Genomic DNA, 27,072 nt, shown 5'->3' with positions numbered 1-27,072 from the left:
TCTCACACCAGTTTTAGTGAAGATACTAAGAATAACAAGTAGGAGCCTTTTATTGGATTTTCAGAGGACACACTGGGGGCTGGGAAACAACTGTCACCTTCAAAGGCTGCCCCCAGATGGCAGAAGATAAGCGAAGTGTCTAATGTACCTCAAGAAACAGGGCAAAGGAACTCTAAGAATACTACAAAATTTCTCTCTAAAGAAAGCACAAATTGGACTCCTAGGTTCAAAGATGCAGGGTTATCCTTAGAAAAACGTAAAGGGCTGGGTGCGTGCCCAGAACTCAGGAGACAGAGACAGATGGATCTCTGTGAGTTCAAGGTCACCCTGGGCTACAGGAAATTGATCCAGTCTAAAAGAGAAACAGAGCTAGGCTGTGATAGCTCATACCTTTAATCCCAGTACTTGGGAGTCACATGACTTTAATCCCAACACTAGGCAGGTGGAGACAGGAGTGATTTGGCTGGGTGGAGAGAGGAATATAAGGCGGGAGGACACAGGAGCTCAGGGCATCCAGTCTGAGGACTTGTAGAGACAGGATATCCCATTCAGTCTGAGGATTTCTTAGAGGCTCTTCTGCTTCTCTGATCTTTTAGTTTTCACCCCCTAATATCTGACTGTGGGTTTTTATTGTTAGAGTTTGCACTACACTCCAGTTTGGAGTAGAAATTTGAAATAACTCCTTGGAGCTCAAGTTTTGCTGTGCAAAGAACACAGAGCTTACTTTACTATGCCCATTATATAGATTTGTATAACTTCTAAGTTATTACAAGTGGGAGTGCCATGTCTGCTCTTAGCATCTTAAGGCTAGCAACATCAGGAGTCAGTGGCAGACAGGAGTGCTGCTCTTGGAAGTGTGTCTGTTTATTCAGCTGACAAGGGCTTTTGAAGATTCTCAGACCCAATAGCTAACCTGGAACAAATGAGACTTTTCTCAGAAATCACAGTAATGGAGCAGGAACAGTAGCTCCCCGAAATCTAATTCCTCCCCCAAATGGAAAGGTTGCTATAGAAAATTAGCCCTTACCTCAGAGTCAAGAGGGATAGGTAGGTGAGGGTGCTGTCCTGGAGCTTCATGGTGCTGCATACATACAAGTTCAGAAAGAGGATATTGAGGAACCCCAGCTTGAACAGATAAGGCATATGTGCTTGTGTGCATTCTGGCTCGTGTTTGTGGGGGGGGAGGGAGAGCGATGTGTTCATATGAGTATGTGTAAGTCAGCGTTTTATATCTAGTGTCTTAAAAATTCTTTTATATTTTTTTATTTTATTGATTTTTATTGAGCTCTACCTTTTTCTCTGGTGTCTTTTTTAGTGGTGACAGTTCTCCATTTTATTTGCTGGTGCATGGTCTCTTACCAGATCCAGATCTTTGCAGTTTCAGTAAGCCTAGCTACCCAGCTTCCCCAGACAACCCCGTCTCCTCCTGGAGAATACTAGGATCACAGGAGTGTGTCACACTGACCTAGTTAGGGATACTATTGCTGTGATGAGACACCATGACCAAAAGCAACTTGGGAAGGAAGGGGTTTTGCAATCACAGTTCCATGTGAAAGGTCATCATCAAAAGGGCAGGAACTCCATCAGAGCAGGAACCTGGAGGCAGGGGCTGATGCAGCAGAGGCCATGGAAGAGATCTGCTTACTGGCTTGCTTCAATTGCTTGCACAGCCTGCTTTCTTGTAGAACCCAGGACCCTCAGACCAGGGAAGGCCCAACACACAATGAGCTGGGCCTTGCCCCATCAATCACTTAATTAAGAAAATGCCCTGTAGCATTATTTTAAGATGTATTACATTTGTTTATACAGTGGAACATTTGTGTAATGATGCAAAGATGTGTTGTATTATTTCATGTTGCATTTCTTTAACTCTGTGAAGCTGGGTTACTTTGCCTGTCCAAAGCACATGATTGGTCTAATAAAGAGATGAGCAGCCAATAGCAAGGCAGGAGAAATGATTAACAGGGTTGTTAGGCAGAGAGAATAAATAGAAAAAGAAACATGGGGAAAAGATCAAGGAGCAAGAAAAGAAGGGGCCAGCTACCCAGTCACACAGCTTGACACGGAATGAGAAGGAAAGGAAAAAATATACAGAAATAGGAAAAGGTAAAAACCCAGAGGAATAAAGGTAGATGAGATAATTTAAGTAAGGGAAAGGTGGCTAGAAACAAGCCAAGCTAAGGCCAGGCATTCATAAGAAAGAATAAGTCTTCATGCAAATTTATTTGGGAGCTGGGTGGCATGTCACTAAAGAGCAAAGTACCAAAAAATCGAAGAGTACAAAAACAACCAACACTATAGCCCATTCTTGTTGAGACATTTTCTCAATTGAGGTTCCCTCCTTTTAGATAACTCTCTGTCAAGTTGACATAAAACTAGCCAGCACAATTTACCCCTTGTTAGCTTGACACACAAACATCACTGTTAAGCCATAACATTTTTTTTTGTTCATCCCCAAAATTACATATGAATATCAATCTTACAATATAAACATTCTAAATTTTAAAAGTACCACAGTCTTTTAAAATTCAAACACTTAAAAATTCAGTCTCTTTTAAAATCCAAAATCTTTGTAAAATCCCCAAATCCCTTTAATGGTTCTAAGTCCCTCAACTAAAATGATAAACTCAGCATCTAATGTTTGGGATTCACTCGCTGTGTGCTGGGCTCCTCCAAAGGGCATTGGGTGACTTCTCCAGCTCTGTCCTCTGCAGCACACACAGCTTGTCTTCCAAGTTTTGACAGGTTCTGCTCCACCACTGCTGCTGTTCTTGGACGGTATTAGCGTCTCCAAAACGCTGGCGTCTCTTGCATCTGGGGCTGAACTTTTACCAATAGGCTCTCCTGGGCTCTTTTCGAGATTCCAATCTTGCCCCACAGTGCCAAGCCTCAGTTGCTCTCCATGATCCCTGTATGACTTCAAAACCAGAAGTACCCGGCTGACTTTTCCACTACCAGGTTTGACTGCCAGCAGGAGGGACAACCTTGGGCTCCTCTGGAACACAGCTTCTGTGTGCTGACCCCAAGGAAACACTTCCTAGAAGACTTTACCTCAATGATGCCCATGTCTTTGTTTGCTTTTCCTTTTTATTTGTTTTGCTTTGCTTTTTGAGACAGGGTTTCTCTGTATCGGAGCTCCAGCTGTCCTGGAACTAGCTCTTGCAGACCAGGCTGACCTTAAACTCACTGAGAACCGCCTGCCTCTGCCTCTCGAGTGCTGGGATTAAAGACGTGCGCCACCACTGCCTGGCTTGCTGGTCTCTTTTTAATCACTGCTAATTTCTCAGCTCCAGCTAACCAGCATCGACTATCCCAGCAAAGCAGAGGTTCTACTTCAGTGCTCTGGCCTCTTGATAATCATCACAGCTGATTCTTCAGCTCCAGCTGACCAAACACCACCGATTCCTCACATAAAATGCACAGCAGAGACTTTGTTCCCCTCTGAAATGTCACAAGCCCAGTCTCCAATGTCTCCCAACATTCTTACCTTTTTCTCTAAAGATTTATTTTATTAATATATTTTTATTGATTTGGGGGAAATTTTGCATCATGCACCCTAATCCCACTCATTCCCCAGTCTTTCCATATCTGTTCTCCACCCCTGCAGCCTCCACAAAAGAAAATTTAAAAAAATAAAAATAATTCTTTAAAAAGAAAAAACAAACCAACCAAACAAAACCCGTTGCTCCTCCATCTTTCCTGCCTCTTTGTTATAGACTCTTTTGTTGTAGTGGCCTTGGGAGCTGTGGTGTCACACAGTAGACCCTGTGCCCAAACATCTGTACTTGCAAATGTTCATTACAACGAGTGTTGGTCCGGTTCAAGGCCTCTGACTCCCGCTACACCATCAATGCTGGACTCTCACTGAAACTTCTCTTGGATATCCTGCTGTCCCTGAGTAATGGAGATTCTGTAGTACCGTTCTGCAGGACCAGTCCCTTGTCTAGCTCCAGCAGGTCATAGGTGGGGTGGGCCAACTCAAAGCTCTTGATGTGAGCCTGAGTGGTAGTTGGGGTCAGCTTTCTAGCTGTTCAGCCTTCCTACACGCATGGCCACGGATGGGGTCAGCTTTCCCATGTGCGGAGCCAGTTCTCCCAGGGCCGTTTGAATGACTGGGGCCGGCTCTCCCATACCCACACCACTGGGGCCAGTTCTCCCAGGGCCGTTTGAGGACTGGGGCCGGCTCTCCCATATCCACACCACTGGGGCCAGTTCTCCTGTGGGTGTGGGATGGGGCAGGTCTTCCGCTGCGGCAGCTGGCCAGCTCAGGCCACCAGGGCCAGCTCTCCCTCGGTCTCTACTAGGTGTTAGCATGGGTCCAGCTGCGGTAGGAACATTTACCCAGACATGACCTTCGGCTACAGCTCAGGCCTGGATGTCATCATGTCAGGGAGTAGCAGCACAGGCCACTCAGATTGGTGTGACCTTGGTAACAGTGCGGCCCTTAGTCCCCAGTGTGGCCTCAGGCGGCAGCCCAGACCCTGAGCATTCTCATGGCAATGTTCTTAATTTACAGACTCGTACAGAATAGTTCACTGAGCTTTGAACACTCAATGACTTTCTAGCCCAAATTTCCGAAGTCCTTCCACAATCCTCCCCAAAATAACATGGTCAGGCCTGCCACAGCGACACCCCACTCCTGGCGCCAAGTTGCCTTAGTTTGGGTCAATATTCCTCACAGCTCTATAGAGCAGCTCTATAGAGCAGTGTGGACAGGAACTCAAGCAGGGCTGGACGCTGGAGGCAGGAGCAGAGGCAGAGGCCCTGGAGGGGTGTTGTTTTCTGGCTTTGCTCAGATGGTTTGCTCAACCTGCTTTCTTAAAGAATCCTGGACTGCCAACCAGGCCAGGGACGGCACCACTCACAATGGGCTGTGCCTTTCTTCACCATTACAAATTAAAAAAAATGGCCCTCCAGCCAAATCTTGAGGAGGTATTTTTTTCAGCTAAGTTTCCCTCATTTCACATAACTCTAGCTTGTGTCAAGCTGACATAAAACTGACGAGACATCCTTCAAGCTTTTACACGGATGCAGAGGATCCCAACTGTGGTCCTCACATTTGCACATCTAGCTCTTTATCCACCGGGTCTCCTCCCCTGCCCCTCCTCTACCCTTACTGTGTAGCCTGGGGCTTTTATTCAAAAGCACCTAGCAGCTCTGTAGGTCTAGATGGGGCTGTCCTCTGTGCTGCCAGGTTGTCTGGTGGTGCAGGTCTAAAGGTTACACCTGGAGCAGCAATGTCCTCCCTGATCTCCAAAGTGAAGCCAGCCAGGGGCCAGTAGCTTTCCAAACTGAAATTCTGAGGAATTTCTGGGACTGGCCTTCCTCAGCAGGGAAACAGAGGACTGTGGAGATCCTGGCCTGAGTAACCTCAGGATTCCTCAACAAACTCGGCTTACAAAAGAGTGTGGGAAAGCTGGAGGGAGAGACACACACAGCAGAGAACAATTATAAACAAATGGTATAGATTAGCCTAGAATGTTGAAACTGAGTGCGGCATGTCATTTAAACATCATTAAATGATAATATGAGGGGGATTCAGGAGATAGACTTAAGGTAGAGACCCTATTTCCTGAACACTGTGGGAATTCTTACAGCGGGCTGCTTGGAGGCCAACCAAAATCTCCTAAATCAAAAGTATATTTTTACTTTGACATAATTTCTTTAAAAATTCTATGAGTTACATCTAAACTCATAGGGTGTATGGACTCAGAAAGATAAGCAATAGTCTCTAGGGATCAACATCTGTGCTTTATGTTGGAGTCAGGCCAAGCAGCGTAAAGACTGCCTGAGTGGTGACCGAGCCCGGCCGGAGGGCTGTGGACACAGTATTTCCAAGCAACACAGCCACTGAAACGGACCGTGCTGCTGGTGCTGCGGTTTGAACGTGATGTGCTTGCTTGTGTAGTCCCTAGCTGATGTACGAATTTAGAAGGTAATAAGATCTTTAGGATGTGGTATATGGCTTTTTCTTTTGGGCCACCAACCAACTTCCAAATCATGACAGGAGACTTCTTCCAGCATAGGCTTGTTTCTAGCTAGCTCTTTTAACTTAAACTAACCTGTTTCTCTTTATCTATCTTTTGCCTGAGGGCTTTTCCCCTCCCTCCGTCCCTCCCTCCCTACCTCCCTTCCTTCCTGTCCTACTTTTCCTGTTTCTGTGCCTAGCAGGCTGGCCCTGAGTGTGTCCCTCTCTCTCTCCCTCCTCCTCTTCTCTTCCTCTTAAGCCTAGATTTCTCCTATTCATTTTCTCTGCCCACCAGCTCCGCCTGTTGCCTATTGACCGTTCAGCTCTTTATTAGACCAATCAGGTACCTTGGGCAGGCAAGGTGAAAGAGATGCAACACAGCTTTAGATAACTAAACCCACACCTTTACATCATGCAAGAAATGCAGCGTAAACAAATGGAACGCACCTTCACAGGTTAAAGCCGTATTCTTCAGCATTAACAAATGTAACATGTCTTTATATAGTTAGATATTTCATAACAAGGTGGGGTCTCTCTGGAAGAAGTGGCTCATCAAGCTGGTCCTTCTGCTTCCTGTCCACACTGTCAGGATTCAAGGAGGAGAGGCAGCAAAGCTGCAGGCTCCTGCCACCCCAGCCCTACCTGCCACATAGCCGCCCCTCCATGCTGGACCCTACCTCCTTAAACTGGGGTTCTCCCTTAAGTTGCTAGTCAGAAATTCACTCACAGTGAAGATAAAAGTAACTGACATGCGTGGTACCACCGTGGGAAAGAGAATGAGTTGCACAGCATGTGCTAAGTCAGCCCAGTGTTAGATAGGAAGGCCACTGAGCTCAGTGTAAGAAAGGTGTTTGGGAAGGCTTCAGAGTAGCAGGGTTATCCCTGTTGGTGGAGATGCAGGCTGTGTTCCTGTTGCCCAGCTCCTGGCCACCAGCTAGCTTATGCCCTGAAATAACAACACACAAACTGTATTCTTTTAAGCACTGCTTGGCCCATTAGCTCTAGCTTCTTACTGGCTAATTCTCATATCTTGCCTAACCCATATTTAGTAATCTGTGTGCACCAGTCTTACCGGGAAAGATTCAGCATGTCTGACCTGGCGGCTTGCTTCATCGTGTCTGCCCTGGAGAGAGGCATGGTGTCCGAGCCCACTTCCTCTTCCTCCCAGCATTCTGTTCTGTTTACTCCACCCACCTATGTTCTAACCTATCAGGCCAAGCAGTTTCTTTATTAATTAACCAATGAAATCAACAGATTGATATATGACACTCCCACATCACATCCGGATACATCACCCTCAGGGTTCTGAAGGGCAGGCACGGGCAAGCAAGGCGCACAGACTTTCCACTTAGCTCACCCAGCTTATCCCTCAACGACTGTGCAGCCTAGAGGGGTTTGTTTCATCCTTCGGTGCCTCACCATTTTAAATAGGTGGACAGTGAGTGGGGTTGTGCGCCCCATGGTATTCTGTGTCTACAACACCAAGGTAGACCACAGGATAATATGTGCCAAGCCCTAACACAGGAGTAGGTACACAGCAAGCTTTATGTGTTCCAGCTATAATTATCAGGCCTATCTATTTTGTAGGTGTAAATGATGAAGAGTTAGGAAGAGTACCAAATGTGTTAGACTATGAAATCAAGAACTTAAAAAGACTTTCGACTTGAAACATAAAAAAATATTAAAAAGTGGGCTGGAGAGATGGCTCAGAGGTTAAGAGCACTGACTGCTCTTCCAGAGGTCCTGAGTTCAATTCCCAACAACCACATGGTGGCTCACAACCATCTGTAATAAGATCTGGTGCCTTCTTCTGGCTAGCAAGCATACAGACAAAACACTGTATACAAATAAATAAAATCTTTAAAAAAACATTAAAAAGTGACATTTAATGACAGAAAGTCCATTGGGGGGCAAAATAACAAGAATGAGTTTGTTTTGATAACAATGCATGAATTATAAGTGTTTAGTTAATTACATTTGACGTAAGTTAATATATACTCCCGAAAATTAAATTGAAGTTGACTTAATAGAAATACAGTGTCCAACACTGACCCTACACTGGTGGAAATACGGTTGGGATTCCATTTCATATTCTTTGTAGGCATTGAAAGTGAGTGCATCCAAAGGAATCAAAGTCTGATGGATTAGATGATAACCCTTTTCTCTAAGATTTAATTTTATTTTATGGACATGTGTTTTGCCTGAATGTATATATGTATGTATGTATACACACACAAACACACACACACACACACACACACACACACACACACACACACACACACACCACACATCACATGTGTGCAGTTCCTGGGGAGACCAGAAAAGGGCATCACACTCTCTGGAACTGGAGGTCGTGAGCTCCCACGTAGGTGCTGGGAACTGAACCCCGGTGCTCTGTGCAATATGTGTGCTTCCCTGCTGAGCCATCTTTCCAGGCCCTGGATACATACCTTAAAAGGAAACGTTTGTTTCAAGGAAGAGTCTGGGAAGATTTAGCCAATGTGGTCCTTAGGGGTTGTTCAGAAAAGGGTACGGATCTATGGGGTGGCAGGAACTAAAGGAGACAGATGCACACCCAGCGTAAAGAAGGGAGACGTTAGGTAGACATCTAACTCTTGAACTGACCTAGAAACCTAGGCCAATCAGTGTGACACTCAAAGTCCTTCCCTTGCAAGGGTCATCTACTGTTGCTGTCCACTGTCCCCTTACCCTAGGCACTTACCATGCCAGCCAGCATTGGTGCCCCCAGACTTCTCCCTGACCCCACAACGCTAAAGAAAAGAATCCCAGCATCTCGCACATGCTATACAAATGTTCCAATACTGAGCTCTGCTCTTAGTTGGTTCTGAGACAGGGTCTTTCTATGCAGCCCACACTGACCTGAAGGTTGCAGTTTACCCCCCTCCACACCCTGTGTTGGAATTGGAGGTGTGTACCATCGTGCCTGCTGAAACCAAGCTCCTTGAACTTGCTGACATTTCTCATCTTCTCACACTTTCAGCTGTGTTTGCTACTTAGCCTCAGTCTTCCCTAGTTATTTTGGTGGCACATGACTCTGCTGATGGATAAACATCTTCCTGGCCTTCCTTTCCCTGCAGGAACTAGGATTGGTGAGTTTGTCCTGCTAGATCGCTTCTTTAATATCTGCTGTGAGAAAAACTCCTGTATGCTGTGAATAAGTGTTGCTCTCATTGGTTGATAACAAAAGTTGATTTGACCTAAGACAAGACAGAATAAGGCTGGGAAAGTCAAATGTAGAAAGGGGGAGAGAGAGAGAGGGAGAGATAGAGATAGATAGATAGATAGATAGATAGATAGATAGATAGATAGATAGATAGAAGCCAACCACATGAGAAGCAAAATGCTAGAGAAAAGGTAAAACCACAAAGCCATGTGGCAAAATGTATATTATTAGAAATGGGTTAATTTAAGTCATAAGAGCTAATAAGCCTGAGTTATTGACCAAACATTCTGCATTTAATATAATAATATAATTTTGTCTTTGCCTGTTTATTTGAAACTGGGTAGTTGGGACAAGAGAAAACTCCGCCTCCGTCTACACCTTCATATTGAAGGTGCTCTCATATCTGCCTACATTTTGTTTATTCTCAGGGGGTCTCCCTTGGCTGGAGGCACATTGAGTCTGACCATGGTGTGGCAACCACTTTCTAAAAGCCACGGCTGGGAACATGGGGTTTCAGCCTACCCACTGTAAACCCATGTGGAACCTGACCTGCATTTAGATTTTCATCCAAGAACATCTCATTACCTTGGCAACTTATGTTGCCAGTTATGATTTTTGTCCATATCCATTTCTCTTGGTTATTTTGGTTGTTTAACAGAGAGAGAAACCTGCTTTAATGATCTTCTGAGCTGTGTTACTCTCCCTGGTTCTCATTTAGATCTGTCTTCGACTACCATGTCAGTTCTGAAAGGGGAAGAATTGCAGGCATCCTTGTAGACCTAATCCCCAAACTAGTGCTTGTCAGGACAGGCCGGCAGTTGCGCCTGAGCAACTGAAACGATACAGCTCCCAATGACAGAGTCTGGGTAGTGGCCTCACCAGAAGTGAAGAACCTGTAGCTCATTTCTCCCTGTTTAAAAAGCAACAACTAAATTCACAGAGGTAAGATTTTTGTGCTCTAGGGACCTTGATTCACAAAGCAAATTTACAAGGGACTAATTAATATAAAAAAAATCACATCATGATTAGTATTTAATGGAAGGCCTAGCTAGAATGGCGAAGGGAACCTATTATATTTATTTTTCCCTTTTATATTTGATTTTTGTCTTTCTTTAAATACAAATAGGTTTTTGTATTAAAGATCTTGTTTCTTATTGCATTTATTCATATGAACCTCTGGGAGTAGAAGAAATAATAGGCATGTATGAAAATAAATAAAAATTGATGCCATGTATTTATCCAAATGTTAGCAAGGACAATCTTGTATAAGTCAGTCCACTCCGAAAATGAAATCACAGACTAGGAGCTTGCTATGGTAAGGACAAGCCAGAAAGGGGCAATTTAAGGTTGCCAAATTCTCACTGTGACCTTCTGAAGTAGAGACCTCTCAGCCCAGGTGATCTTGAATGGTGATTTGTACGAGGCCATCTCACCTCCTGTCTATGTGGAAAAAGCTTGTAGTTAGCTTCCCTGCCAGCATTGCCGCTGGTTCATAGGAAAGTCCATTATCACACATGCTTTGTAAAGTGCCCGTATTAGGATCACATAATTTCTCTTCTAAAAACAATGTAACAAATCTCAGTGTATTTGCTGGTAGGCCTATGTTAAGATTTAGCTGTAAGCCTACAAAAGGTCCTCAGCCTGCTGAGAGCTGTTAAGATATGATGGGGCCTTTAGGAAGTGGGGCGCATTAAATAAACCTTGTCACAGGAGCGTATACCCATGGAGGATACATCGGCACTGGAGACCCTGTTGCGTCTTTCCCTCTGCATCCCGGCCACGGAGAGGTGACGAGGTCCCCTCACGATGTGCTGTGCTGTCACTGAACCAAACAGATGAGGTCCAGAAACCGTGCACCAAAGTCTCGAAAATCATGAACCAAAAGAAACCAGTCTTCCATTTTCTTTTCCTCAGGTAGTTTATCATGATGAAGTGAAGCAGACACAACTGGGAACACCTTTTAGGAACACAGAGCGAGGTTGGTATGGTGGCACACACCAGCAATCCCAGAACTCAGGAGAATCACACGTTTGAGATCAGCCTGGGCTACATAGTGAGTGTCAGACCAGCCTGAATCATAGAAGGAGGATAGCCTGTCTTTAAAAACCAAAACAACATGCATGCTGAATCCTATACACTAAACATAGTATAGATAGTATTCATATATACAGAAAAATCCAGTTACTGAATACTAAAACCCCCTGATGCTCAAGGTCCTTCTATAAAGGGGTAGAGAATTTGCATATAACCTCCACACATACGCCTGTGTATTTTAAATCATCTCTTGCTTGTTCATAATCCTTAATACGATGTAAATGCTGTGTAAACACTTGTCACACTCTACTGCTTAGAGAATAACTAAAGAAAAATGTTTGTGCATCTTGAGGACACACTGCTCTGGGTATATGAGTGCCTCTCTGCCCTGTGGTTTACTGAATCCACAGCTGAAGAATTCATGTTGAAAACCAATGGCAAGGAGGTCTTTCTAGAAATCCTAGGACTTTTATTTTCTTGAAGTCCACTTGATATCATATAAAGTAACATTTTCTTTCATTTAGCCAACTTCACAGAAGCTGGTATAATGTACAAACACGCCTGGAGAAGGAGGAATCTTATTTAAAACTTTATTTATCATGTTTTATTGAAAAAGATTATGTAATGTACACACATGTATATGTGCACACACACACACACACACACACGCACACACACACACATATGGTCAGTATGTCTGCCTCCTGAGCGCTGTGGTTACAGTGGGTTGCAGTGCCCACTGGCACTTAAGTGTGTACTGTGGATCTAAACTCCCATCCCAAAGCTTGTGGACCAGACGTTTTACCCACTGAGTCATCTCTCCAGCCCTAAATCTCATAATTTTTTTGAAAAGCAATGTGTATGTTTCTACAGATGATAGGAAATTCTCTGTAGGATTGATCTCAAAGAGATTCCATCTCCTCAAAGGGGTTATGATGCACGCATGTGCAGAAAGAACGACCGAACAAAGGAACTGGTCTAAAGCAAGCACGCCTCCAATGGCGAGAACCCGTACTTCAGAAAAACAAAGGTGGCATTAATCTCTAGCATGGGGAGGTCAGTGGCGTCACCTTTGGATGGCTGGGTGCAGAGAGGACTCTTTCTGGGTTGTACTGGTTTTAGTCTTTGCCAAATGGGGCTGCTTTGTCTTTCCAAGTAGTGACACCCAACTTGGATGCAATGTAGGCAAAGAATATTTGCCAAAAAGCCAAAATGAGATAACCTCCAGGGTAAGATATGACCGCTCTGATCAATCCTTCACCATTGTAAACAACAAGGAGAGTTGGTTAAGAATGGGAACGGTTCCAGACGGGCACTGAACCATTATGTCTCCATTGAGACTGCTGGAGAGAGTGTCTCGGCTACTTCTGAGAAGGGCAGTAAGCACCACTAAAAGCTGTGGACTTTCTACCCATTCAAATAAGCATTCTTGGTAAAGAAAATTCAGTAGAATTCAAATGAGCCACCAGTCAGCAAAAAAACTGCTGCTGACATTATTAATCTTCCAAATTACTCAGATCCATCATATACATAAAACTCATCATCGGGCACTTGTGGAATAGGTATCCTTCACTTAAGAAATGGTCCCTGTCAGCAAAGTTTGCAGTACAGAGACTTTCTATCAAATCAATCTTATTTTCCCATTGATTTCCATTACAAAATCCGAGATGCATTCTGCTGTTAACTACCATTAACGGCCTATGGAACTCTTTGGAAATGGCACACGTAAAAGAAAAATGATAATATCCCAATAAAAATGACATTGATATTTAATATATTAATAATAACATTGTGTTGTATTCAACATGTCACAACAACAAAAAAAACCCATTCAGGCTAAAATATAAAACTGCCTCACGTTCACAAAGGGAAACATTCCTTAAAACATGGGACTTAATTTATCACTACCTTTATAACGGTCTGGTGTTTCTATCCTCCTACAGTAAAAGTCACTTTTTATCATTTAGAAAAATCTTCTCATTTCCTGCTGGTTTCTTTCTTTAAATCTTTGTTCAGAATCCCTTTAAGGGTCTCTGATACTGCCCCTAGATGAGGGAAATCAGCCTATCAGGTTTAGTCATAGTGGGTTAACCCTGTGCTGCAGGGATTGAGAGAACTGGGCGCCTCCTGGAAGGGTCTACAGAAGTTAGTGTTAGTAAAGCATAGGGTAGATGCTTCCGGCGCCTTGTCTGCATCCTAGGACAGAGTCTAGGAACTGCCCAACGACTGTCCGACACTGGTGACACATCTGTGTTTACCGTGTTATTTTCGGCCTATACCTTAGCACCGTATGTTGTGTGTTTTACTGAATGTAAGTTGAATGACTAAATTTCAATGACTTTGCTCATTCTTCACTACTGCTTTTCAGGTCTAGTTTTTCAAACTAGACAAGTGATTGATGATATTGATTTCTATAGGAATCATGTCATGATGGTGGAATTAAACATCTGTCTAGACATAGAGCCTGGGCTGGATACTCTCGACAATGGGCTTTTGCTGAATTTTTCAGTTCCTTACCTTTTTTTTCTTTCTTTTTTTTTTTAAAAAATATTTATTATGTATACAATGTTCTGTCAGTGTGTATTCCTACAGGCCAGAAGAGGGCACCAGACCCCATTACAGATGGTTGTGAGCCACCATGTGGTTGCTGGGAATTGAACTCAGGACCTTTGAAAGAGCAGGCAATGCTCTTAACCGTTGAGCCATCTTTCCAGCCCCAGTTCCTTACTTTTTCATCACGCTCCATGAAGTTTTGTTAAGCAACAGGTCACTCACTCAAGTTAGAGGGAAAAGCAAACCGACTCTCTAGCCTGTGTCTGCTACCAGGAATGCACCAAGTCATCTTTTTGCCCAATTTGGATGACCTAGTAGAATGCGAGCCTCAGTATTCTGTATTGGCCTTCACATTTTATGTTGAAATAAATATTCTATTAAACTGTTACCCACAGAATTCTGAAATGTTAAAAACTGAAAAATTGGGGTACAGCTTGAAGTAAAATCAGTAGACTAAATAATTTTAATTTGTTAAGAGTCCTTGGTTAATTCAACCAAGACTTATTATTATTATTATTATTATGGCCGATCATGTTCAGAGTTCTCAACATGTCAGTGTCTCAAGACTGAACCCATATAGAGAGTGAGGTCCATGCTAACTCAACTCAGAAGGAATAAACAGAATCTTATTTATAAACATTTTTTATTGGCATTAGCAATCATGTTGGTCGCAGTGACCATGTTCCTTTAGGAGGTACATCTTTTCCCTGCAGGCTGAGCAGGAGGGATGCCAAAGTATGGGTGGAAGGTGAGCATAGGACGGCAACGAAGACAGGTATTTAACCTTTAGAAAAAGTATTCTGTAGATGTGTGGCCGTCTGGACAAGGCGTTTCTGAGGCTGTGCTGGAAGAAGCATGCCACTGGGGCTGCGTTCTCAGAGTTCATGGCCTCGCCTTATTTCCAGCTCACTCTCTGTCTTGTGCTTACAATTCAAGATGTGAGCCCCTGATTTCTGCTCCTGCGGCCAAGCTGTCCCTGCCATCATGGATGCCAACTCTCTGGAACTGTAAGCCAAAAGCAAACTCTTTAAGTTTTCCTGGTCACGGTGCTTTGTCATGAGAGTATAGTGACTAAGGCAAGAGGCCAGATAAAGCTGACTTTTCTTGACTTGGAATCACAGGACAACTTTCTCCTCTCTTCTTGCTCTTCCATCTCAGCCTTCAACATTCACACCTCGTCTTGTCAGTTTTTAATCCACCTCCTGTCAGACATTCTTGTTTACACACAGACCACTTCCTCACCTCTCACTTTATTCTAATAAGAGTCTGAAGGGACGGAAGTCATAAATACTTGAAAGTATTTTTAAATTTTTTATTACAGTTATTAATGCATAACTAATTGGACACATTAATGAGTTTCATTATGAAATATCCATGCATGGAAAGTATTTATTCGTGGTAAGACCATTTGTATTCAAATGCTCCTCCCTAATACTCCCCTTCCCCATGAGGACAAAGACAATATAATGCAAATACATTCAATTCTGTTGCAAAGTGAAACTTCAGGTCTGGCAAGAGGTATAAGCGTTCATATGCCAATGAAAGTGAGGTAAGGAAAACCACTGGCAAATGAGGGGTGCAGAGTTAAACTCAAAATGCAGGTAAAATCAACAGGCAAGATGACTAGCCAGAAAAGAATACTTCAAATACAAAAGAACTGAGATCTTCCAAGATGTGTATGAAGTCTCACGTTTTTACAAAATGGCCCTTTCTTTGATTATGCTGCAAAAGTCTAATATTAGACAAAGTGACTTAGGAGTTGAGGAATTCCTCCCTCCCATTGGAAGGTTTTACATCCTTCCTATATATACGGATAGCAAAAGATGACTTGGGAGAGAAAGCAAATCAGATTTATTGAATTAAGCAAAGTTATGTGTGAGATGAGGAAGACTGCATCTTAGTGTTTCAGCTTGCTGAAGACGTGGCAGTTGCTGAAGACGTGGCAGTTGCTGAAGATGTGGCAGGTTGCTGAAGACATGGCAGTTTGCTGAAGAAGACGTGGCAGTTTGCTGAAGACGACGTGGCAGTTGTGGGGAGTCTGAGGGGACAAAGGGCATACAAAGGAGAGTGACAGACTGAGGAAGTAAGCAAGGCTGCTGCTCAAAGGCTTCTGCCAGTGTGGGGAGGGACACTTTCAACAGGAGGATCTTAGGAGAGACAGTGGGAAGTCACAGGGTGACACTCTTACTTGCTATGGGTCATTCTGGAGGAAAATAATCCAATTTTCGCCACAACTTCAGGGGAGTAAGGAGAGGCCAGGGTAACCTAGAAAGATCTTGCTTCATTTTCAACTCAAACTTACTCAGCACAGCACAACATCTTAGTTTGAGAGTTTGTTGAGACCCCAGACAGGTGCTTCGTATTTTGTAGACAAAAATCAAGTGAATAAAATTGATGTGTTATTAATTAATTCTATAATTAGAACAAAAAGCCCAAAACCACATTTTTTTTGCTAAGTACCACATAGAAGAGTTATCTTTTAAAAATTGTTTTTGTTGAGCTATACATTTTTCTCTGCTCCTCTCCCTGCCCCAACCCTTCTACTCTCTACTCAAGAGATCTTATCTTTTTATCCTTCCTGTGCAGATGCGTGCACGTCTCTCATAGGGTCCTCTTTGTTGTCTAGGTTCTCTGGGGTGGTGGACTGTAGGCTAGTTTCTCTTTGCTTTATGCCTAAAAGCCACTTATGAGTGAATGCTGGTGGGAGAGCAAACTGGTACACTGCTTTGGAAATCAGTATGGCAATTTCTCAGAAAATTGAGAAACAACCTTCCTCAAGACCAAGAAATACTATTTTGGGGTACATACCCAAAGGATGCTTAATCATACCACAAGGACTATGTTCAACTATGTTCATAGAAGCCTTATTCATAATAGCCAGAATCCAGAAACAACCTAGATGCCCCTCAACTGATGAATGGATAAAGAAAATGTGGTACCTTTACACAATGGAGTAGTACATAGCAATAAAAAAAAATAATGACATCTTGAAATTTGCAGGCTAATGGATGGATCTAGAAAAATGCTGCAGCCAGTGCAGCCTGAGTAGCCAAGACTGGCAGGGCGTGCCAGGATTGAGGCTCGGAGGCTTCATTTCAGGTGGAAGAACAGCAACCTTTATTTTGCCCAGCAACCTTTTATACCTCTACTCCTTCTGTGGAGATCCACAGGCCAGAAAGAACATAAACATCCTTGTCAATTACAGACCACAAGGAAGTTCCCCTGTCAGTCAGGGGGAGTGAGGGCAGCTGGATCACAATTCCCTCCATTTTATTTTATAATACCTTGCCTGTCATGGGGAATAGCCCTCTAATATTCCCTGTCTTAGGTAGCATCCTGCCCCCAAAGTATTCAGGGGGAGTGAGGGCAGCTGGATCACAACAGAAAAAACCATATTGAGTGGGTAACCCAGACCCAGAAACACAAATATAATATGTAATCACTCATAGAATAGGTATCTTAAGACTTAAGGCCTTTTATTTATTTAGAATTCCATATATATAAGTACAATGTGTTTTAATTAAGTGTACCTCTTTTCTCCCTCCTACAATGATGTAGGAGGGTCATCTGTCTATTTGTTACTTTCATTGGTTAATAAAGAAACTGCCTTCGCCTTTTGATAGGCCAGGCCTTAGGTGGGTGGAGTAGACAGAACAGAAGTCTGGGAGGAAGAAAGCAGAGTCAGGCAGACACCATGCTTCTATTACCCAAGACAGACACTGGTTAGAATCCTCCTGGTAAGCCACCACTTCATGGTGCTACACAGATTATTATAAATGGGTTAGTTAAGATGTGAGAGTTATCCAAGAAGAGACTAGATATAATGGGCCAGGCAGTGTTTAAATGAATACGATTTGTGTGTTGTTATTTCAGGTGTTAAGCTAGCCGTGTGGAAGCTGGGCGGGACGAAAAGCAGGCCTGCTCCCCTCATCACCACACTTCAATTTCTCTCCTATTTCCCTACCAAAGTTCCTTTCTCATTTCATCTTGGTTTTAAAATCCACTGCTACCTACATTTAGCATTGAGTTTTAGTTTTAAATAAAATTCCAAACAAACCTTAATTAAAAAAAAAACATTGCTCTAAAATTCGGTCTCTGTTTTAAGTAGCTGTCCCCTGAGGAAGCCCTACTAGTCCTTAAGCATAGGAGGATAAGGTATCCATATATTAATAAAGCTGAACTTACCCAGTGGTGATGCCTGCCTTAGTTATGTCTGTGAGTGACGTGTCTGTATCAGCTACTTTCATGCCTTCATGGTCCGGAACTCATGAACAACTTAACGGAGGAAAGGCTTGTGTTGGGCTTATGGTTTTGAAGAGCTGAAATTCATCCCTGCGGGGAAGGCATAAGGAGGGCTCTGTGTGTGGCAACAGGATCATGAAGAGAGTGGTCACATCTAGTGGACCATGAAGTAAACAGAGAAGGACAAGGCCCAGGCAGGTATATCTTTAAAGATCCTATCACTTGCTGCCTACTTTGGAAAACCAGGTTTCAACTTCTAAAGGCTCCACAACCTTCAGAAGAGCAAGCACCACCAACATGGCAATCAAATATTCAAAACACAAACCGATGGAGGGACATTCAGATCCAAACCATGCTTTATATACATACTCAATTACAATACTTTTAAGATTTATTTCATGTGCGTGAGTATATGTATGTATGAACACCGTTTATGTGCCTGGTGCCTGCAGAGGTAAGAAAAAGGTATCAGGTCTCCTGGAAATGGAGTTATAGATCATTTTGAGCCATGATGTGGGTGCTGGAAATCAAACTTGGGTTCTCTGCAAGAGCAGCAAGCACTCTCAACCACTGAGCCATCTCTCCAGCTTCTTATATTAAATTACTATTAATAAAATAGTCTCATTTCTGAATTCATGAGGTTAATATTATTTATTCTTGGGTAGTCCCTGTAGTATCACTTCCAAAGTATTGTATTTATTTGATTATTTAAGGCAGAGTTTCACTGTGTAGCCCTGCACTGTCTGAACACACAGATATCTGGCTACCTCTACCTCCCAAAAGTTGAAATTAAAGGTATGTACCACCACCTCTGGCCATTATTATTGAAGATGTTATCATCAGTGTTTCCCAAGACAATGTTTACCTAGGAGACAGATTTTGGAGTCAACCTGGAGGGATAGCTATATCTGAATTTGCTTCTGGTACTTAACAGACATGGAAGAATGGGAAAAATACATGCATTCTCTGAGCTTCACTTCTTCAAACAGACCAACACACCACAGTAGTAAAGACCTGATTTGAACAACTGGCAGACGCCGGATACTGCGAAGGCATTCAATGTGTGAGTCAGAAAACTGCAGGCTACTTTTGTTCCCGTGATCTTAATTTGTTGATTATTTCATACACTTGACATACTTAACATGTATTTTTGCAATGTGAAACTAGGATTTCTAGGCTATTAAAAATTTCAGAACAAAATCCTAATACACAAGACAGCCCACTCTGAGTTGCTGGTCAGCGGAGTCCAAGAGACTCCCAAAACAATATAGGTCATTTCTGTTGACCTTGCTTGCCTCCCAGAGGTTTACGGTAGGTCCCCTATTGTTGAAGACATTCGCTTCCGAGGCTGGATCCAAAGGACCCGAGCTAGATCTGATCTGAAAGACTCCTTCCGGAGGACTAGTTTTCATGGCACCGGAAGGCACCATGCAAGTGTCCGAGAACCACAGCAGCCGCCACCATGGCGCAGCAACCCTAGTGGCACTCACCTGGTGGTAACCAACAGTTCTCTAATGTGAGGCCCCTCAACAAGAGGGAACTCATGCCTGGTAATGGAAACCAAGTCAAGTGCCCAGGGTAAGTGAGGTCAGGGATCTTGGGGGAAAACCTACTGCTGCTTATCCTGACACCCACAGGGGAGTGCAGCTCTCCCCCATCATCAAAGGAGTGATACCACAACAGAACACCACAACTTGTCAGAATTCAGAGAACAAAGAATCTCAAGATGCCCAGCCTCAGTTGCTCCATCTATAACACAACTCCTGCGCCTAAGGCTCGGGAAACACCAAGGAAGAGGAGGCAGAAGACTGTAGGAGCTGAAGGACCAGGAAATCTGCTGTGAGGCTATGATTCTACAAAGGCATGGAGCGTCACCCATGATTCCTCATGCTTTGAACACGTGCATCTGCAACAGATATGATGGTCTTGGTTGTTTTTATTGTTTTGCTCTTTTGGGGGCCCGCCCAACTCCCAAACAAATACACACAGATTTGTGATTACTTATGAATGCCTGGCCTTAGCTTGGCTTGTTTCTAGCTAGCTTTTCTTAACTTAAATAATCCCATCTATTTTTTTGCCCCTTGGTTTTTACTGTTCTGTCTGTTTCTCTCTCTCTCTCTCTTAATGTACATTACTATTTTGACATAGGTGTCAGGTTTCCTGGACCTGGAATTACAGACAGTGGTGAGCTGTCACATGGGTACTGGGAACTGAGCCATGGTCCCTCTGAAAGTGCAGTCAGCGCTATTAACCACTGAGCCATCTCTCCAGTCCATCTTTCTCTATTTTCTCTGTAGTTTGCTGGGTGGGTGGCCCTTGGAGTCTTCCTCTACTCCTCTTTCTCACTCTTCAATCCTCTCTTGATTTTTTTCCCTTCTTTTATTCACCCTCTCTGCCTACCAGTCCCCCCTATCCTTTCTCCTGCCTTGCTATTGGCCATTCATCTCTTTATTAGACAGGTGTTTAAGCCAGGCAAAGACATTACATCACAGAGCTAAACAAACATAACATCTTTGCAGTATTAAACAAATGTTCCAGAACATAAACAAGTGTAACCCATCCTAAAATAATATTCTACAGCATTATGCTAACAGGGAGGGGGGAAAGTGTCACAGGGCCCACCCCTAGGCAAAGAATGCAGGCGACTAAAGAATGCTGAGCTTCCTGTTGGTTAGCCGGTATCAACTGGTCAGCCCTAAGATCAAATACATACAACAACACTAAATGGACTGAGTATACATACATTTAGACATACGTGTGTGTGTGTATTATACAAAACCACATATATACATATACAAGTATAACAATAACAAAGAAAAGAAGGCCATGAATTTGAGATGGAGGGGGACAGGACATGGAAGGATTTAGAGGGTGGAAAGGGAAGTAAATTTATTAAATATCTAAATTTGATGGATTTTGGAAGCATGCAGTTTGGAGTGCTTTGTTGCATACATCTCTTAGAATGAATTCTCGATTAAAAAAAAAAACCTCAAAATGTTATTTGTAAGATTTACTTTGTAAAACTTTGTAGGTTGGGTGCTTGAAAGTTACATGGAGAAAGCTTCCGTGGCAGTCCTCCAACCCACTAGACAAATTGCTATAAACACATCTTAACCTAAAACCAAGAAACCCAGTATTTCGCCAGGTAGAGCCTCATGCAGAAGTCTTGTAAGTCAGGCACTCTTGAGCTTGAAGCTCTGCCAAGTCACTTCCTGCCTATCAGATCTTGGTCAATTTATATACTAAACCTGGAGATCTTTGTCTATTAAATTAGAATAATGAGAATCCCTATTCCAGGGTCATGCTGAGGGTTAAAGGAGACATTACACACATAGAGCATAATGTGTGAGATTTACAAAATCTTCAAACTCAAAAGTTAAGATATATTTTGTTTAAAAAATGGTAATAAGCTGGGTGTGGTGGAGCACACCTTTAATCCCAGCTCCCAGGAGGCTGAGGCAGGTGGATCTCTGTGTTCAAGGCCAGCCTCGTCTACAAAGTGAGTTCCAGGACAGCCACAAGCTTCAGAGAAACCCTGTCTCCAATAAACAAAACCAAACAAAAATGGTAATAGAAAAAAATGCAAAAATTTCATTTCCCTGAGCCTTAAATAACAAATTATGCAATCTTGCCTTGATATTTTCTCTTGTATCTAAGTTCTTTTTCTTCCCTTATTACTCATGAATACATCTTCGGCACTAGGATCTCTCAGTGGATTTCTGCCTAAGTCCTACAACCAGGTAGTATTGGGGAAAGAGTGGTGGGCACGAGGCCTTCTAACAAATTAATGCAACGGCTGGGGATCTTGCTTTCTTTTTCAAGACCCCTCTTGGTTCCCTACGGAGCCTATTAACTCAGATGCTCTTTAATTTCCTTGCTTAAAGTCTGGAGACAGTGACAGCTAACATTTAGTGCTTTTAATAGTGACATACTATGCTAGGTGGATTGCAAACGGTATTTTGTCTCTTTTGACAAATAAAGGCAGAGATTGGCATTGTTGTGCCCGTGATGGGTAGGCAAAAGCCTCGACTCGACTCCGCCATTTGCTAGGTGGCAGTGGCAGCGTTTTGTCCAGGAAGATAGCAATTATAAAATTAATTTGGTTAGTTTGATCAACAGAATCTCAGGGACTAAAGGATAAATAAAACAGCTTTTCTTCAATCTTACTAATTTGTTTAATTTCCTCTGAAGGCTAGAGATTTTTTTGTTTTACAGAACAAGGTCAATATTGTTATCAAGGAACGGGAAAGGTTTGGAATTGGTGAAATTGTGTCTTCCATTGAAGGTAGTTTCTTGTCCCTAAGAACTGAGTTCTGCAGTCATTCCGAAAGTAGTCCAGCTTTCGGTGTATTTTGGAGAAACTTGTACCACACTAGCCATTTAAGGTCAAGCAACTGGGCAACTCTTAACCACGTGCACCGCGCAGGTTCCATCTCCGAGTTTGCAGAATCTCGGCATCTCTAAAGCCCTGCACCATCCCAGCTGTATGCACGACTCCAGGAAGCTCCTGGATAAACCTCCGTAAGGCACACTAGCTAGCTGCCTGCTCCCGTCTGCACCCTAATTCTACCCAGGCACACTCAAAGATGCTGGGCACCAGTGCCTCAGCCAGGTCTCCAGTTCCGGCCAGATAAACCAGAGGGCGGTAGGCGATCGGCGGCGCGCACGGAGACGCGCGGGCCGGGGCGGGGACAGCGTGCGGCGTCGGGGGCGGGCGCAGGCTGCGTCTGTGTGCAGCGCGCCTTTGTTCTCTGCCATTGTGAGGCACTTCCTCCTCTGGCTCTTCATTTCTGCACCGCACGGGGAATTCGGAAGGGGCTTTTGGGGTTTACTTTTGGGTATGTGACGCTGTCCTGTGCTTGGCCTCTCCCTCGCTGCCCTCCTTCCCATGCTTGTTGGGGAGGCCGAGTGCAAAGAGCCACTTGATCCCCCCACCCCCACCTCCCGACGGCTGCGCCACTCAACCGGCTGCACCCGCAGGAGGCATCCCAACCCAGCACCAGGGATCGCACCTCCCGATCGGCCACCGCGGCGGCGACCCGTTCCCTCGGATCCGCACAGGGTCCGGGCACCAGCGGCCCGGGAGAGCCCCGCAGCGAAGGTCGGAGGCCAGCACGCAGCCCAAGCCCGGTAGCCCCGGCTCCCGGGAGCCAGCGCTAGTGTCGCAGCGGCCCTCCCCAGCGCGATCGAGCTCCCCGGCCGCAAGGCGGCCGCCTCAGCCCCCTTATATAGCCCTCTAAAAATAGCTTGCCTCGCACCGCCTTGTAAGGCAGCAGGGAGATCCGCAGCGCGCCAATCGGAGGCCGCCGTCGGGGCCAGGCCCCGCCTTAGGGCCTACTCCAAAAGCCGCATTGGTCCTCAGTGACTTCATGAGCCCCCTGTTTACCTTACATGGTCACACGCGGCCTAATGGACGCCCTCCTCCGAGATCCCACGGCTGCGCGCAGAGCCCGGCGGAGGGAGGGAGTTTGGGGAGGGGGAAGAGCAGGAGGAGGAGACAAGGGGGGGGGGGGACTACAAACTAGCGAGGATGGGGTGGGGGGTGGGGAGGGCAGGGAAGGGGTGGGGGGGAGAGAAGCGATCGCGAGAAAAAAAATGCAACCTCCCAAAATAAAGAGCAAAGATTGCATTAGGAGCGAACAGCGCTGCAGATATAGATGGCAGCTTCGTGTCAGTGAGTTTGCGTCCCCTTTCCTGATCCACGAACTGGAGTGATTAGAGCCCTGGAAGGGAATCGTTGCTCCCGTGAAGTCCCCTTTTCCTGGCAGTCAACTGCACTGTACACGCTGGATCCCTCGCTCCATCCACCCCACTCACTCGCTCCTCTCTCACCTCCTCTCTCCCTCTCTCCTGCATTGATTTTTTCTCTCTCTCCTTTTTTTAGTTGACTGAAACAAAACAAAACAACAGGGCCGCTGGATGTCTGCCTTCTTGGGGGGTGAGCCAGACAGACTGACAAACAAACAGACCCAGCTGAGCTCGGGGGAGGGTTTCTCCTCCGGTTTTGCCCGGCAGCAGCAGCATGGACGTGTTGGCTAGTTATAGTATATTCCAGGAGCTACAACTTGTCCACGACACCGGCTACTTCTCAGCTTTGCCATCCCTGGAGGAGACCTGGCAGCAGGTGAATGATTTAAATTACTTGTGTAAATCGTGTTGCGGCGGCGGAGACGCGGGGGCTGCGTTGGTGTGGGCTTTGCGTTGAATTTTTAAATTTTTTTCTTGTTTTCTTATTTATTTTTGTCTGTGTGTTGTTTAAAATGTTTTCTGAAACAATCATATGCGCTTACCTCTCCACCCACCCCTAACCCCTTAGTGTGCTGAGCTGAGCCGGTCCTGGTCCTAGCTGCCTGCGTTTCTGTCACCAACACACATCGCTGCGCACACGTTGTCGGGCTCACCGTCCCCCAGCAGAGACCTGCTGGTGAACTTCTAGGGCTATAGAGGAGCCGGGTGGGAAGGTGGTTGAGCAGTGGTTGACAGGATGCCACGCTCCCAAATTCAGGAGTTCTGACCTTCCTAGTACTTAAATCAGGTTCATCTATTTCAGCTGGCGCTGAGGACCATCGTCAGTTGTGTGTGTGTGGGGGGGGGGGCACGGAATGTTTTCCCCAGTTATTTAGCGAGGAGCTAGATTTTTAGATTAGAAAGTGAGCTGTGGGAATAGAAGCCAGGTGACAAAAGACACTTAAGGATGTGTACAGGAAGATGGGAAGATGGGTCTTAGGCTGACAATGCATTGTAGGTTTTTCCCCAGCTAACGCCTCCGGAATGAACAGCCAATGCTGTGCCCTTGTTTTTCTTTTTTGTTTGAGGTGCCTCTCAGGTTAGCTCTACCTTGGACAAAGGGTGGTGTGTGCTTCCTTGCTTCCGACTGTCTTAGAGGACTAGTTAAGAAACTCCTAAGATGCTGAAGGGTACCGGTGCCAAGTTGGCTTGGCATGCAAGTGAGGTTGAAGCCTGACTGGGGACAAGTTTACGGGGCTTTGTGAAGTGGAATAAAGAAAGTGCTGGTCAGTGGAAAGTGCTGGGTCTGCTGCGGAAACAGTGGTTTTTCCAGCACAGATTAGGAGCTGCTGAGGGGACATTCTGCAGGAAAGATGGTGGTAGGTGGGGGCAGGGCGGCTGGGGAGAGGGGACACGATGCAAAGTGGAGAGTCCAGGAAGACCTTCCAGATTTGAACGTCAGGAGTGTGAACTTGCACCGTCCATCCAAGATAAAACCACTTGCCCTTGGGGAGGGCTGTGCGATCCTTGGTGTGTGGCTGCTCGTGTAACTTCCCTGCTCAGTGACAGCAGCTTGTTAAGGCTAATGAACGGCTGGGTTTTCTCTGCCAGGATCCAAAGCAGGATTTGCCAGCTCGAGGCTGGGGTGTAACAGTTGCTGCTTTAGGAAGAGATGTTTAGCTCGTGGTATGAGGAGCCAGTGGCAAAGCCCTTGCTCTTCAGACGGTGCCATTGTTTCTAGTTGTTCTCGCCTGGCTAGAAGCTGAGTTCTCCTCCAGGTATTGGTGGCCTGTGTCTGTGAGCCTGTGCAGGGCATGCATTCCAATCGGAAGACTGGAAGACAGTTGCGGTTGCTGGCCTTTGCTAAAAACACCCAGCCACACCAAAGGAGCATGCTTCCTTTCCTCTCATCCTTAACAAGGCTAGGTCACATGAAGGAGCTCGCTATATCCCTTTCCTTCTTTTCATTGCGCTTGTTAAGTAAGCCAAAATGTTGCCAGAATTTCATTTTCTGAGCAGCCTTCTTTTCACAGCCTCAGCCCATTGGTGTGGAGTCAGTGGCGTATTAACAGCCGTCTAGACTGGTTAGGGAAGGGAATCTGTTGATTTAGTCAGCCTGCCCCAGGCAACCCTTGTTGGCAACTAACTGTTTAGTGTTGGAGGGAAGAAAGTTGGCTTTATTTGTTACAATGTTCCCTCCTGATGAATCACACAACTTTGTTTTGGTTCAAGTTTTCAAGGTAGTAAAGCCTGCTCATGGAGAGGGGTGGGCTCTTTAGAGGATACCTGCTTTTCTAGATCTGCCTAGAGAATCCAGAAGGTACAGCTTCAAGGAAACATCATTGGCTTGACAATTAGGGGATGTATTAGATCTATTGTTTCCTCAGAAGCCAGCTCTGCTCTTCCACTCCCCCTCCTCCCTCCTCCATCTTCCTCCTCCCTCTTCTTGAAACCTCTAGCTTAGTGGGTTTTTTTTTTTAATGAGTAGGCAAAGGAATTCTCATGTCCTCTCTTATTTTCTTGCCTCAACTGTCTCCAATTGCCATCTTCTGTCATGTTAAAACCCTTCTCCAAGTCCACATGGAAACATAACTTGTGGGCAAGCACTTGTAAACAGGGTACCAGGGCCAGGAGCTCCCTGCTCCTGACTCTATGCACAGCTGCTCTGTATAAAGGTAACTAGGACCCGAGTTCATGCTGATGACAAAACCTTTAGCCTTTATCTCTTCCTTCCTCCCCCTCCCCAAGCCCCCTTGCTTCTGAGTCTAAGGGGTACTGGTGGTTTTACGCAACTGTTAGTTCACAATTAACCAGATGGTGAAATTTTAAGACAAAACAGCTCAAGAAGGTTGCTACAGAAACCCCAGGCAGGAGGAAGCTTCCCGATGGTGCTGTGGGGCAACCGGATTCTAGAGGTCAAATGAGGAATCATTAGATGTTTTTCTTACAGTGAACTATATACCCGGCCTGGGGGAAACAGGGGTACTGATAATCCAGTTTGGTTTCTAGAGAATGGTTTTGGATGATAAATCCAAGAACACCTGTGCATTGGAAAACCGAGGAGGTGCTGTTTGTCGACTTCCTTCAGATTTAGGCTGTGTGATAGTTTCCTGCGTGTGTGACATGGATTCTTAGGCAGTGATAGTCAACCAGAGGTCCAGCTCCCAAAGTTGTTGTTGGTGTAATTAAAAATCCAAATGGACACCCCAGATAAGCAGCCCTCCACCTCTGGCCCCTATCTGCGTGCTTAAGCTCCTGGCCCACGTAAGATCACGCCTGCCTGTCATGTAGCTGTAAATCATGCATGTGTGCTTATGCAGTCTGTTATTCTGCGGGATTCAGCTGACATAACTCTGAAGGC

General features: G+C 44.8%; 1 protein-coding gene and 1 long non-coding RNA gene across 6 annotated transcripts in view; one reads left to right on the top strand and one right to left on the bottom strand.

Moving 5' to 3' along the window:
* Positions 1–15,040: 15,040 nt before the first annotated feature.
* LOC142836709 (uncharacterized) lies at positions 15,041–23,185 on the bottom strand. The gene is made up of 4 exons (XR_012908159.1): positions 22,997–23,185; positions 17,928–18,074; positions 15,931–16,097; positions 15,041–15,780 (listed from the first exon to the last, which is right to left on the bottom strand). It is a non-coding gene; the product is annotated as an uncharacterized LOC142836709 (long non-coding RNA).
* Klf7 (KLF transcription factor 7) overlaps positions 22,674–27,072 on the top strand; it is a 90,083-nt gene continuing 85,684 nt past the window's right edge. Inside the window, exons 1-2 of one of the 5 annotated variants that reach the window (XM_075951152.1) lie at positions 22,674–22,822; positions 23,869–24,108. In XM_075951152.1, the coding sequence (XP_075807267.1) occupies positions 24,007–24,108 (102 nt within the window). In that variant the 5' untranslated portion in view covers positions 22,674–22,822; positions 23,869–24,006. Of the gene's footprint in view, positions 22,823–23,265; positions 24,109–27,072 lie in introns of those variants that run through there. The other 4 variants (XM_075951149.1, XM_075951151.1, XM_075951148.1 and 1 more) reach the window with 4 other exon arrangements.

This window comes from Microtus pennsylvanicus, chromosome 17 (genome assembly GCF_037038515.1).
Source record: "Microtus pennsylvanicus isolate mMicPen1 chromosome 17, mMicPen1.hap1, whole genome shotgun sequence".
NCBI lineage: Eukaryota > Metazoa > Chordata > Mammalia > Rodentia > Cricetidae > Microtus > Microtus pennsylvanicus.
This window is presented reverse-complemented; position numbering and strand designations above follow the sequence as displayed.